The sequence below is a fragment of the Anolis carolinensis genome, chromosome 1, assembly GCF_035594765.1.
Source record: "Anolis carolinensis isolate JA03-04 chromosome 1, rAnoCar3.1.pri, whole genome shotgun sequence".
Lineage (NCBI taxonomy): Eukaryota > Metazoa > Chordata > Lepidosauria > Squamata > Dactyloidae > Anolis > Anolis carolinensis.
The window spans coordinates 255,597,693-255,612,540 of record NC_085841.1 but is presented as its reverse complement, the minus strand read 5'-3'; the positions used below and the strand labels follow the sequence as shown (position 1 = coordinate 255,612,540).

Sequence of the window (14,848 nt, the reverse complement as noted above, 5' to 3'; positions counted from 1 at the left end):
CCTAAGGGAAGCCCAGCCCCAATTTTGCATGACTTTATATAACCTGTATGCACTAGAAATAATGCTATGGCCAGTGGAAGGCATGAGAGAGAAATGACTCCTGTTCTCATTGTAAAGACAAGTTTTGGAGATTTGCATAGCTCTAAAATGTATCTGAATGGTTGTTCCTAGTGAGCAGGATCAAAAGTGTGACATGTTAATACCCTCTTTGTTAACTGGGGAGGAACCCTCGGTGGCGCAATGGGTTAAACCCTTGTGCCAGCAGGACTGCTGACCGATAGATCGGCAGTTTGAATCCAGGGAGGGCGGGTGAGCTCCCTCTGTCAACTCCAGCTCCCCATGCGGGGACATGAGAGAAGCCTTCAACAGGATGGTAAAACATCAAACATCCAGGCATCCCCTGGGCAATGTCCTAGCAGAGGTCAATTCTCTCACACCAGAAGCGGCTTGCAGTTTCCCAAGTCGCCCCCAACACACACACACAAAAAGCAACTGAGGACATTTGGAGAGAGAGTGCAACTATTCCTTTGTCCTAAGGAATGGACAGGTGGTCATCACATAATATACATCATTCATACTGTGCATAATGTAAGTGAGGAAAAGGTGGTTCCCTTCTGATTTTACTAAAACTGATTTAGCAGATAGCCAGTATTTGAGGAAGAAATTTGGAAAGGTTTTCCTAACCCTTTGCATGGATTTCAGTCACTTCCCAATGACCATCTTAATGTATGGAAATTAATGTGATTACATTATATTCTCTCTCTGTGTATGTGTCTGTTATGTTCATGCTACAACAACAGAAAAGATAGCATATCATGACAACCTGAGTTAGATCAATTGCAAGGAAGGAAAGGGTGTGCTTCTTTAAGCCACCGGGCTGCAGTAAATACTGATGCAGTTTGCTGGTACTCTGCTCTTTTCAAAGGGATGGAGCGATCGTTGGCTGTGCTGAGGTGCTGTCACATTCTTAGTGCTGGAGAGGTGCAGTGCAAGTGAATGGAAAGAGGATTTGAGCCCTCTGCAAGCAGAAAAAGGCTTCAGAAACGTGCAGAAGGATGAATCAAATGCATATTTGACTTTAAGGCTGAGAGAGACTCACAGAAATCTGACTGCATCCTAGCTTCTAGTCATAAGCACTCTTGCAAAAGGAGCAACAGTAGAAGTCTGAGAAGGAAGAACAGATTTCTAACGGCTTGCTCTATAACTCCTTGTGGGATTTGTGCTGTCCTGGGTGCTGAAACATGAACCAAACTGCAACAGTGTCCCACCAGGTAAAATGCCAGTCTTCCAAGACAATCAAGGTATGAACAAATCAATATTGTTGCAGATTGTGTTGGATATCTATCATCTCTATCTATCTATCTATCTATCTATCTATCTATCTATCATCTTTCTGCTTACCATTGATCTATGTGTCAATTATTCATATCTGGGACAATGTGGTCATTGTTAATCCACATGTTTAGGATGTTGTGGTATATTGCTGGATTAATTTGTTTCTAGAATGGAAGACAGGTCTTTGTTCTTTTTATTCTGTATTACTTGAATAACACTTGTATTGGCATTCCCACTTGACAAGGGACAGCATGCTCTGCAAGGTTTCTAAATATGAATACTAGCAGAATGAACAAGTTGGTCATGCTTGGTAGTACTTTCTACAATGACAAGCAGAAGAGCAGAGCACAGGTGTACCAACCTGTTTGATTATTTCTTACATTTTCTGTACACAACAATGAATCCCTTGGCCACTGGGATTTTGAATTGTCTTGTCAGTCACTCTGGCTGTAAGGTCAGATCCCTCATATGGATAGATAGGGGAGCCAAGTTGGAAAGAAATGGAGTGCAGTTGGCTTGCTGGTGGCTTGTTAATTGAAAATGTTTTTGGTAGCTGAGATAGCTCAGAGGTAGAGCGGAAGGCTGAAGTTTTATTGATGGCCCTGTCACTTTGTGAATAGTCTTGACTGACATGAATTGATCTGCTAACAGTATGAAATAAGCTCTCTCATCATTTTGTGTTCACCTTACTGCAGTTGAGAGCACATGCATACATATAAGAGGTGTGGCAAAGGAATGATAGTTTGTTGCAGTGAATAGGGTTGACAGAAATGTTTCATCTGATTTTTGTGTATCAACAAATCTATTATTTATAGTAAGATCAATATTTATTCATGCAAAATTCCTTTCCATCTAAGGTGCAGACTTTTGATGGGCGTTTGAAAGGATTCTATAAGTGTATATGGACTTAAAACCATCTTTACAATGCTCTTTTTTGGTTTTATGATGGAATCACTCAAATGGAAGCAATTTACAATTTATTTTACACACACTCTCTCTCTTTTCTGTGCTCAGCTCAGAACAATACTACATGGTATTGTTTAGTTGGCAAAATTCTGGAACGGTTCACAGAAATGGTAAAGCTGCACTCCTAGGTTTCTTTACTTGGGATCATGCCCCACTGAGTCTGGTGGCACAATCCTATGCAGGTTTATTCTTAAACCATTATCACTGAGTTGACAAATGCACAAGTACAAGTAAGTGTGCATAGATTGCAAGCCTTCCTCTCAAGCAAATACACATAGAATTGGTTGTCCTTATGATATGGACATGTTTTCTTTCTTAAAAGAAAACAACTGACATCTATAAAATTAACTAAATCAAAATTTAAACTGATTTCTAAATCTGACCAGGATAAAGTAAGCATAACTTACAATGCAATCCTAATCAAAATTGGGACCTATAGACTTCAACTGAGTTAACTTAACATCACAAAGATTGCAGCCGTCATTTATTTCTGCAGGTAGGAGAGGAAAAACTGGGCTCAACAATAATCTTTGATTCATAATGTTATCTGTAAAAGCTAAATGGTTAGTTATATCATGTTTATATACAAAATAAATGCATTATTTAAGACTCTGTTTGAGCTGTGCATTATATATCTGGTTCATATTATACTCTATTATCACATATCTGCTTTACTCAATATCATCCTATATCTGGTTCATACTATACTATACCATATACTGTATAATATAAACTATAAGTAATCTTTAAGGATCCGCAGTCTTAGTCCAAACACTGTAAGTATTCTATGCAGGATGTGTGATGCATTGTATATGGTTTCTGCTGAAGCTAAACCAACATTTTCACTGATGGTAATGCTTGTTAAGTGTATTTGATTGTATGCCAATAGAAAAGCATGAATATGTAACTTTGAAATTAAAAACCCAGCCTGGTCAATATTTGAAAGGGAGAGAGAGAATGAGAAGAGGTTAGAACCAAGACAGGGGTATGTTTACTTGTTTAGGCACAAATCTATTCTAATATTCTTGTCATGAGCGTAGCAATGCCCAATATATGAACCTTTCATATTTTATGTCCTGGTTTTTGATGTGAGGTGTATTATGGTCTTTCCAAACATTTGCAGATACTGCAGTGCTAACTGAACAGTAGCAGCAGCCTGACATAAATATGAAGTTAGAATGTAGACTGCTTCAGTAGTTTGAAAGCACAAGCTCTTTGATGTGCCTTTTTAGTAGTAGTGTTTCCAATAGAAAAGCAATGGAGAGAAGAGTTAATCGTTTTCTTGGCAATCAACTGGAGTGCACAAAGACATTCAATTGTGCAGAAACTGCTTAAGAGCTTACTTTTATGGAGCCTACAAGCTAGGGTGACTATCACACAGGTAGAAGCAAACCAAGACAGTTGGGATCGTGTGTAAGAAATGAAAGTTGAGCAAAATCAAGAAGAAGTTGGAAATGAGTCTAAGAATGTTATACCAAAACTACATAAGAAAGGTAACAGCTAGGATGAACAGTGATTTTGGGTAATTTGCAGTCTGACAGATATGAAAATGCAATGAGCAATTTGTAGGTTTGCTTAATACTTGACTCAAAGACCGGGAGTTGAAAAGGCACCAAGCACCTTTTCCTTTCCTTTCAGAACTCACCACCATCCTCATTTTTTCTAGCAGAGGATCCATCCTGCCTGTGCCCCCACCAACACAGTGGCTGTGTCCAGAGTAGCTAAACCACCCACATATGTGGTTCCATCACACCATGTAGCCTTAGGAGAAAGAAGTTCTGGCACTATTGCTCCAAGACTTTGATTATTACCATTTTGGACACATATCTTGCTATGTTATCTTTCATATGGTTACTCATCTATGATTTGTCGACATCTTTCATTCTATGCACAGTCATAAAGACAGGCAAAGATAAGCAAAGGAAGGGGGGAGTGACAGAGGAGACAGAGGAGCTCTTGAAAACAGACCACCTGGTGGAAGATCAGGCTTGCTCTTTTTGTGAACAGCATATATGAAAGCAAGGCAGGAAAGTGAATTTTCCTAAAACCTGAACTCAAGCATCATCAATGTCATTGAAATGTGGTGGTCTTGGTTTTGAATGCATGTGAATTAACTTGAGTGAGCTGTTTAATATTAGATTTAGTTATGTGGGAAATTCTAAACAATTCCTCTTCTCTCAAAGTAATAAAAATGGTTGTTGGGATTCATTAGTAGAATCTTAGGATTGGAAGTGGAGCCTCTTGTTTGATCCATGTGCCTTGGGAATGATCACATTCCTTACATCTAGCAGGTGTGTAGATGTTTTTTTACTGATGCAGTGGCAGGCTGGCAGATGGCTGAATGTATTTGTGAACAAGCACATAACAGCAAATTTTCAATAATTGTCTGGGCAAGCAGCGTGGCACGTAAGAAAATTATAGACACAATTTTCTTCGGGAGCACACTGGGACTATAGCATTATGCTAACCACATTTTAGTGTGGACAAAACAAACCCTGTATTAGACCTGCAGAGAATCAATTTAATGCCATTTTTTCATGCCTGTGGATCATACAAATATGAAATCAGTGAGGAATTCACAGATATGGCTTGTGTTTGTAATATATTAGGAAATATCACTTCATTTTGCTTAGCACCTTTCTAATATGAACATGTCTCAGTAATGGGCTATATGGCTGTTGTTTGGAATCTATAGTATTTAAATACTTTACGGTGGAATGGGGAATTTTTTTCCCTTTCAGATGTTTTGGACTTCCACTTCCAGAGTCTCCAGCAAGCATGAGTGATAGCAAGGGATTGTGATACTCCAGGCTAAAACATGTGGAGGGTCAAAAGTGTCCCATTCCAACCTCATGCATGGAGCCAAGAGAAAAAAAAGAAGAAAACATATGTGGTGTAAATGAGATGTGGAAAGACGTTTAATGACTTTTCTCCCATATCTCGCATAATCTGTGTGTTTCTGAGATATATTTGTTGTTTAACACATTTCTAGATTGTTGGCAAAAAAAACTTCTATAGGAGCCAGTCCACAATTCTCTTTCAATCAAAAAATACAATTGTTTTCTTTAACTCTGTTGACAATCACCAAAGTTTTGTACTTAAAAGGTCCCAGTGCAGTTTCCTTATCTCTAGTTGAGAAGATATCATGAAGAAAGTATTTAGGGAAATATTCTACTAGCTGTTCTTCTTACACTTCATAATTCTACTCTATGACCTCGGTTTAACAACCATAGTTGCATCCTTCAGTTCCTGGGATTTGCAGTTTAGTGAGGCATCAGAGGAGCTCTCTGATGGTCCTCTCCACAACTACATGTTTTCGGATTCCATAGGATCTAACCATAAACATAAAATGGAGTCATAGATCTATAATTATGTAGTGTGAAATGGCTCATTGTAAGCCAGGTTGAATCAGGTCAAACACGACTACAGGCAGGACTACATCTGACTTACAAATGACTTATAGTTAAGAATGGGAGTGAGAAAACAGGAAGTGAGAGAAATCTACCCCTAGGAAGAGACATTAACTCCTAGAAGTGTTATCATGAGGAAAATGATACTGAAGCTTTCTCACCAATCCTTGTTTCCATAATAAGCCACTAAAAAAACCCCAATGATCACAAGGACAGAAAGTGAGGTGAAATCTTCTGAACAGGGGCACACATGGCAAAACAAAGATCACAGGGGTGACAATAATAACAACAATAATAATAATAATCATTTTATTTCTTACCCACCTCTGTCCATGGTTAGAGGCGAGTCACAGCACAGTAAAATCTACTCAAATACTATAGAAATTTACACATATTAAAATGCAGTTTCATAAATAATACATAAGAATTATTTCTATAAAAACATATTCATCACACAGGACAGAGTCCAAAACACAAGACATGAGTATAAAAGATATATATTTGCTTTGGATAGTATAGGGAAAATGTATATATTGCCTGGAGTTATACTTAAAAATGTAAGAACAAACCTACATAATCTATCTTGTTCGTAACTTGTTCGTAACAGAACCTATCTTGTTTGTATCTTGTTCATAACTTGTCTGTATTGGTCTAACTTGTCATGTAACCTTTCCTTTTATTTGTATGGAGTTTCATTCCTCCAAAACATAGTGTAATAAATTAACTCATTTACATGAAAAGTTATGTGATTTTTGATTCTTATAAAGTATTTTTCTTAGGAACTCTATGTGCATGTGAATCAGAAATACAGTACTAGCATTTTCTAAATGGTATTTCCTTTTAATGAATATTGGAGAACAGATGATGCCACAACTTTTCAGTTGACTTCAGTAAAATTCCCAGGCTTTTAATAAAACATCCACTTAACTGTGATTCACTTTACAGTTTTTTAAAATACTCTCAGATCTTTTACCCAACAACTCCCTGAATAACTATGTTTCGCTAAGATCTGTATACTAAAGCGCAAAATGAGCTCAGGCTTGCCAGGGACATAAAAAACAACAAAAAAGGTTTTTTTGCTTATGTTGGTAGAAAAAGGAAGAAAAAGGAGGCGATAGGGCCACTGCAAGGAGTAGATGGGGTGATGGTGACAGGGGATAGGGAAAAGGCAGAACTGCTTAATGCCTTCTTTGCCTCGGTCTTCTCACAAAAAGAAAGCCATCTTCAACCTCAGCAACATGGAATGGACGAAGGATTGGGGGAAATCCAACCCCAAATAGGGAAACAAGTTGTCCAGGAACACCTGGCCACTCTAAACGAATTCAAGTCCCCAGGGCCAGATCAGCTACATCCAAGAGTATTGAAGGAACTAGCGGAAGTTATTTCAGAACCACTGGCAATCATCTTCGAGAGTTCTTGGAGAACAGGAGAAGTCCCAGCAGATTGGAGGAGGGCGAATGTGGTCCCTATCTTCAAGAAGGGAAAAAAGAACGACCCAAACAATTACCGTCCGGTCAGCCTCACATCAATACCAGGCAAGATTCTGGAAAAGATCATTAAGGAAGTGGTCTGCAAACACTTAGAAACAAATGCGGTCATTGCTAATAGTCAACACGGATTTACCAAAAACAAGTCATGCCAGACTAATCTGATCTCTTTTTTCGATAGAGTTACGAGTTGGGTCGATACAGGGAATGCCGTGGATGTAGCATATCTAGATTTCAGTAAGGCCTTCGACAAAGTCCCCCACGACCTTCTGGCAAACAAACTAGTAAAATGTGGGCTAGACAAAACTACGGTTAGGTGGATCTGTAATTGGCTAAGCGAACGAACCCAAAGGGTGCTCACCAATGCGTCGTCTTCATCATGGAAAGAAGTGACAAGTGGAGTGCCACAGGGCTCCGTCCTGGGCCCGGTTCTGTTCAACATCTTTATTAACGACTTAGACGAAGGGTTAGAAGGCACGATCATCAAGTTTGCAGATGACACCAAACTCGGAGGGATAGCTAACACTCCAGAAGACAGGAGCAGAATTCAAAACGATCTTGACAGACTAGAGAGATGGGCCGAAACTAACAAAATGAAGTTCAACAGGGACAAATGCAAGATACTTCACTTCGGCAGAAAAAATGGAAATCAAAGATACAGAATGGGGGACGCCTGGCTTGATAGCAGTGTGTGCGAAAAAGATCTTGGAGTCCTCGTGGACAACAAGTTAAACATGAGCCTACAATGTGATGCGGCAGCTAAAAAAGCCAATGGGATTTTGGCCTGCATCAATAGGGGAATAACGTCTAGATCCAGGGAAGTCATGCTCCCCCTCTATTCTGCCTTGGTCAGACCACACCTGGAATACTGTGTCCAGTTTTGGGCACCGCAGATGAAGGGAGATGCTGACAAGCTGGAAAGTGTCCAGAGGAGGGCAACTAAAATGATTAAGGGTCTGGAGAACAAGCCCTATGAGGAGAGGCTTAAAGAGCTGGGCATGTTTAGCCTGCAGAAGAGAAGGCTGAGAGGAGACATGATAGCCATGTACAAATATGTGAGGGGAAGTCATAGGGAGGAGGGAGCAAGCTTATTTTCTGCTGCCCTGCAGACTAGGACACGGAAGAATGGCTTCAAACTACAGGAAAGGAGATTCCACCTGAACATCAGGAAGAACTTCCTCACTGTGAGGGCTGTTCGGCAGTGGAACTCTCTCCCCCGGGCCGTGGTGGAGGCTCCTTCTTTGGAGGCTTTTAAGCAGAGGCTGGATGGCCATCTGTCGGGGGTGCTTTGAATGCGATTTCCTGCTTCTTAGCGGGGGGTTGGACTAGATGGCCCTTGAGGTCTCTTCCAACTCTACTATTCTATGATTCTATGATTCTACTACAGAAAACTTTATAAGGCTTAGCAGGAAATGCCTATCTTATTACTCTGTATTACAACTTTGACTTCAGAAGCCACTTTTTGAGCAAATAATTTGTTTTTATGCTTTACAGTGTTGGTTCATCCTTCACAACTGCTAGAAAATTGGATCCTGTGGCAGAGTTTCATCACTCCATTGTACATTTATGATTTACTAATAGCAAAATGAGAGCCGATGTCAGAACTGAGAGAAATGCCAAATCTCTGCTCGCCTTGTTATTAAAAAAAACAACCAATGGAATTGCTTGGTTTTGCTAAATCCAGAAACTGTAAATCTCTTGAGATCACAAATGTGAATATAACCAAAAATAAAGTGTGAATACTGTACTGCAGAAACATTTGCCACCCGCCTGTTGCTGTGTGAAGTTAAACGTAAGTGATAGAAAACATATTATTTCCATTACATTCTCAACATATTCTTATTGGTTTTGTTTTTATCTCAAACACTGGATCAGTGGGCATCATAATTAGGGAAGACACTGAAGAATATCCTGGTATATCAGAGGAATTAACTACTTGTCATTTCTCCCTCTGAATATTTAGACTCTTGTCATTTTTCTGGGCTGAGATTATTATTATTTGGTTGTCAGTAAATTCTAATGAACTCCAAATATTATCACAGTTACTCTTATCTTGGCTCCTGAAACCGTTTTTGTGTTCAATTAGATGTTTCTTACTTTTGAAAGTGCCAATTTGGTGCTTCAGATTAAGTCAGGCAAGTGAAGAATTCCATTTATGATGAACTGCTGTCAGTCCATATAGGAATGGCCTGGGGCTTTCACAGTCCTCATATTTAGATTCCCATTCAAACCATAGAAATGTTCACGGGGAAGTAGTAATGTCTTTCCTGGGATAACTGATTTGCTGTCAAAATAATCTGGGAACAAAAAATTCTCACTGAGTATTCTACTTTTTGAAAAACACATTTCACAAGACTGGAGTTTGTGTGGCTTTCTACCAGAGAATTGAAACCTCTTCCCTAAATTCCAGTGCCAATGTATTTTTTAAAAATAATCTATGCCAAAACATGAGCATCCCTAAAACAGTAGTGAAATGATTCAGTTATGAAGGGGTTATGAAAAATCTCGAGATTCACATCCAAAGTGAAAGGTAGGGTAATATTATGGAAACTACCATACCAGCACAGGCAAATGGACAATCTATATTGCATTCTGCTTTTAAAAACGTTAGTTAACAATCTGTCATGACAGAAAAATGCTTCAATAGTCCTACTAATGTATCACCAAAAATAATTTTCATTCAGTCACATCTTTTGGTTTGGGGTTGTTGTGTGTTTTTCGGGCTGTATGGCCATGTTCCAGAAACATTCTCTCCTGATGACTTTGGTTTTTATTTTCTTGACTGAGTTATGAGGAGACTGCAGACTGGGAAGCACACATTTTGCTGGTGGCTCCATTTGTGTACTTTTAAATTAAACAACCAAGAGTCAAAACGGAAATCAACTATATCTACGCATTTGAAATTGTGTACTTCAAATGAATGTAAATACTGAGGCAGCCTGATCAAAAGATCCCTGCCTGGGATGAAATGATTAAAATAGTTGTTTATAGTGAAGTCTTCAAGGGTCCAACACTTTATGTACATCTAATGAAGGCTGGACCATGCATCCCAGAACTCATACCTAAATTTTATCATGTCAATAAAACAATGAAGGTTTTAACTAAACAATGAGTATTTTAATTTTATTTCTCTTCCTGATATTATCTAGAGAGGACAACTTTAATGTTTTCTCACCCATTAAATGCATTCTATAACAAATTTGTGGTAGCTACAATACAATATTATTTATCTGAATATGCAGCAAAATGTCTGGCCTGCAGCAAAGTATTATTCCCTTTTCTTTTACCACCTCTTCTTCTTTCTCTCACACTGACATTATTCTATTTTGTATGCAAAGATTTGCATGAGGAAATCAGTCAAATATACATGGGTTATTGAATCTATATGATCAGACTCTTCCTTCCACCATTTGATCCACTGAGCAGACTATTTCTGAAATGTACAATGTAATAAAGTGAGTCACTATCTGAAAAATAACACAATTGCTTGGACCATTAAGAATTATTCTATACAATGTACAACAAATGTCACACATCACTAATATGAGCTAATGACATCTAATGGGAAGACTGTCTGAGCGGTTAGTACTCTAATAGCCTTGAATAGACTTTACTGCTCTATTTTGTCCCAACAGCAATGCAATTCCCGGTTAGCATTTTCAGCCTTGGATAATTAGGCTTCAGTCTCTTTTCTTTCTAAGTGATGTTCTCTATAAACCTGACTCTTGCCTATTACACCATTTGTCACATAGAACAAAGTAAGACTGTGGGAAATGTGACACAATATATGTAAAATGAATATTTAGGAACATGGATTAAGGCTGCAGCCTAAACAGGATTGCTAAGGAGTAAGTAGAATTGAGTGCAGCAGACTGGCTTCTGAGTAACTGCAATTGGGATGGTGCTACTCAAACAAAGCCTCCAAATATCAATGCATATCCTTGGAACAGATGAGCTTTCTATATTGTCAGGTTGCTTTTCTCTGATTAAAATTGGCCATTCTGACAATCTCTTGCAATTTACCAAATTCCCCAGATTTATTCCCATTACTACATCTGTCTTCTAGCAGGCTAGCTTATCTCTTGTTGGCATTCTCCAAATCTGGTTCACATGTACACATTCACCCATCAAACAGGGCAATATGAAAAAGGAGCCACAAAGCTGAGCTGTGGATTAGTAAATTGATGAGAGCCATCTATTGCTTTTCCTGGCTTCCTATAAACCTCTGTTTCAATATCTAAGCCATCCTATAATCTGCCTCTCTCTTTCATCTTTTCAACTAGCAGCATCTATCTTGTTCAGATGAAAGTGATGTGAGAAACAGCAGAAACAACAGAGTCTTTACAATGTCATCTCCCCCTTTTTCCTGCAAAATGGCCACACCTTTGGACAAGGGGAAAAGTTGTACTGGCAAACTCATCTCATAGAGGAGATCACTTCAATTTACTTCAATTTTCAAAGTATTGCAAATTCCCCACAACACAAAGTTGCAGTCTAAAAAATTAAATGCACTCAAAAATCAAGAGAAACTTTGGAAAGCAGAAGATGTTGATAAAATGTCAACATATCTTTAGATTGTTGCTAATGTCAACATTTAATGTTGAATATAGGAAAGAACAATGGCAAACAAGTGTATGTGTAAAGATTCACCCGCAATGTCTGATGAGGTGTACCTGTAAAGTTCCTGGAAGTGTGTTTCCCAGATTGCTGGGAGGATTTGAGAGTCGACCATGAATCAATCCTAACTTCGAATATTAGATGTGGTGCACCAGAAGGTGACTGTATCTTTTGTCTTGACAGTTTGGATGAGCAGAGCCCAATTATTTTTCATGGCCTCTCTTTTTTTGCGAGTCAGCAATTGTTTATATTGTCTCTTTTGCTGAAGGAAATCTTGTGCAGCTGTAGGTGTAGTGTTGGATTTGAAAATCTGATAAGCAGTGGTGAGTGCTTTTTTGGCAGAAATACATTCCTTGTCAAATCATGCTTGGGATTGTTGATACTGTTGTTGATGTTGTTGTTTCCACTCTGTGTTGTTGCTCTGACTTAACTGTTTCTGGAGCTCTTGGATGATGTTTCTATAGCTTTCCATGAATGTACTGGTGGTTATAGCTGATGTCAGAGAAGAACAGAGGCTCATGAGCTGATCTGTGGCCAGCAGTTCAGTTATTCTTTGGTTCAGGTGTGGTGTCCACTTGGCTCGATTATAAGATCTTTCAGCTGGTAGTAGAAAAGGATGGTAAGATTCTGTTACGTGGGTTTCTTGAAAGAAGGAGTTTAATTGAAGAGAGATTGGGAGATGGTTGCTTTCAAGTTTGGGCATAACTTTTAGGGATTTGGCATATGGGAGGAAATTCCTTGAAATGGCTAATGGCGTTTGTGCCTCTCTCTGTGCTGGTCATGGGCTGTAATAAAGTCTTGATTGATTGTGATTCTCTAATGGTAAAAACTATATGATAGACATGGCCCTGAAATTACTGTGATTGCCATGACCTTGACAGGTGGAGGGGTAACACGCCTATCATCTGAAAAGGTACAAAAATAAATCATATGTACAACTAGATGGAAAAGAGACCATTAGAGAAGGGGGAAATGCCCTGTAAATAACTTTAAGGGATGGCCCACTTCCAGCAGCTCTGTCTCCAATGCTATGCTATACCTGATCTTTTAGAGATCAATATTTCAACATTCTCATCCTGTGAATACATAATCTTCTATTTAGCATTTTAAGAGCATGTAAATAATGCCCTTGATAACATAATGTGCTAAAGTGGACACAACCTGATATAGGATTGAACCATTATAGATTAACACTTGGTTTATTTTGACAATTTCTGGTTTAATTTTGTGGATGTTTGCACACCATCAGTATGTATGCATTTCATGTCTCGTTTAGAAAAGACAAAACAAATATTTTGCTGTTACTAAAAGAAAAGTTTTATAAAAGACCTTGACCTCTTCCCTCCCTTCTCTATCTATTGCATAACATGAATCTGATTGTCGTAGGTGTGAGCATGGCTTTGGCCACTAATAGCTTTTAGATTAATGACATGGTTGAAGAAGGGCGTTTTAAAGCAGGTAGGCACAAAATATCTGTGAACATTATAATGAATCTTTTCCAAGCACGGTCAGTCATTTCTTGGGTTGTAATCATGGCTAAATTTGCTTTTCAGAAAAGGCTGTTAAGTCCAGTGAAATATTATTTTGTGTTCCCATGTTGTTCGGTGAAACTAAGGTATGGGACTGTGATCGAGCATTATTACATCGTTTATCTTATTTGAGGCACCACCAGATATCTTCAGCTCTTATTTCCTGTTGGTTATTGATTATCAATGGTGTAAAAGGAGCAAATGTTGGTTATAGATTATCAATAGTACAATTAGAATAAATGCTGCAGAGTTCTCAGCACTATGGTGGTCTTGAAAGCATACTCACCAAGCTTTTTGTACAGTGATCATGTCATGAAAGAGCACTTCTGGAAGATGGTGACTGTTGACATTACCCTGCCCTCAGTCTGAAGGAGCTGATAGTGTTTTTAACTTATCCCAATATCTTGTGCAATGCAAGTGATGAGGCATATGGTGCTTTGCTATGTTGGTCTATACCAGGCATGGGCAAACGTTTTTGCCCTGGGGCTGCCTTTGTGGGCCCGGCTGCAAGGATTGGGCTGGGAGGGAGTGTGAGTGGGGCCAGAAGGGGCAGAGTCATGGCCCAGAAGGGGCGGAGCCAGCCTGGAAGGGGGGCAGACAGTTTGGAAAGGCGGGACTGGGGCCTTGAAGGGGCTGGGGCTGTGTCCGGAAGAGGCAAGGGGTGGGTATGTCTCCAGAGTGTTCTCTGGGCCTCAGGAAGTCAATGGCCCACCTTCCTGGGGTTCAGAGAAGTGAGAGAAACACGCTGCTGTCAAACACACTTGGTAACAGTGTATTTCTCTCTCCTGCTGTTTTCTGGACCCCAGGAAGGCAGTGGCCTGCCTTTCTCAGGTTCAAGGAGGGAGAGAACATGCTGGTGCCAAGTGCCCTCCAGAGAGCACTTGGCAGAGGCCTGTCTCTGCCTCGCTCTCCTCCCAGTCTGGGACTCAGTGGGCCACTGTATCCGCATCCTGAAGGGGAGGCTAAAGCAGACAGTGGTTGGGATGAAGAGCTCAAAGGCCGTGTCTGGCCTGCAGGCCTAGATTTGCCCATGCCTGGTCTATAGAATCCAGCCTTGGTTATACTAAATGGAACAAAGGCAAGGAGATGTCCAAAGCTCTCCCTCTCAGAGAAGCTCCTTGCTATACAGAGGCTTCCTTTGGCCACCATGAGGTCTATGCCAAGGCAATCTGACAATGGAATAACTCACAAACAGGGCCCTGTTTTTGGAACTGTCCAAGGACCCCAACCACATACTTTGGACTTGCTTTTTGCCTTACATTTGGGCCCTTTCTCAATATAGTAATGAATCATATTGTCTTTCTTCATATTTAAAACTTATATACATTACAAAAATAATTTCAAACGGGAGTTTATAAACTACTACTTCTCTGCTTACATCTTTTTTACCCAAATTGCATACTAACATGTCAAATAAAACTGAGGGCAACATCTTGTAATAAAAAGAGGAAAGATCAAATGGTGTGCCATTTTATTTGGAAAATCACCTAACTAATTCCTGTGA

The 14,848-nt window shown here is 39.5% G+C and overlaps 1 protein-coding gene across 1 annotated transcript in view; it reads left to right on the top strand.

The window, feature by feature from the left end:
• The first annotated feature begins 921 nt into the window (after nucleotides 1-921).
• The window catches only part of dpp10 (dipeptidyl peptidase like 10), a 798,815-nt gene continuing 784,888 nt past the window's right edge, over nucleotides 922-14,848 (top strand). Inside the window, exon 1 of the mRNA XM_008109652.3 lies at nucleotides 922-1,301. Coding sequence (XP_008107859.1) covers nucleotides 1,242-1,301 — 60 coding nt within the window. The 5' untranslated portion in view covers nucleotides 922-1,241. The remainder of the gene's footprint in view (nucleotides 1,302-14,848) is intronic.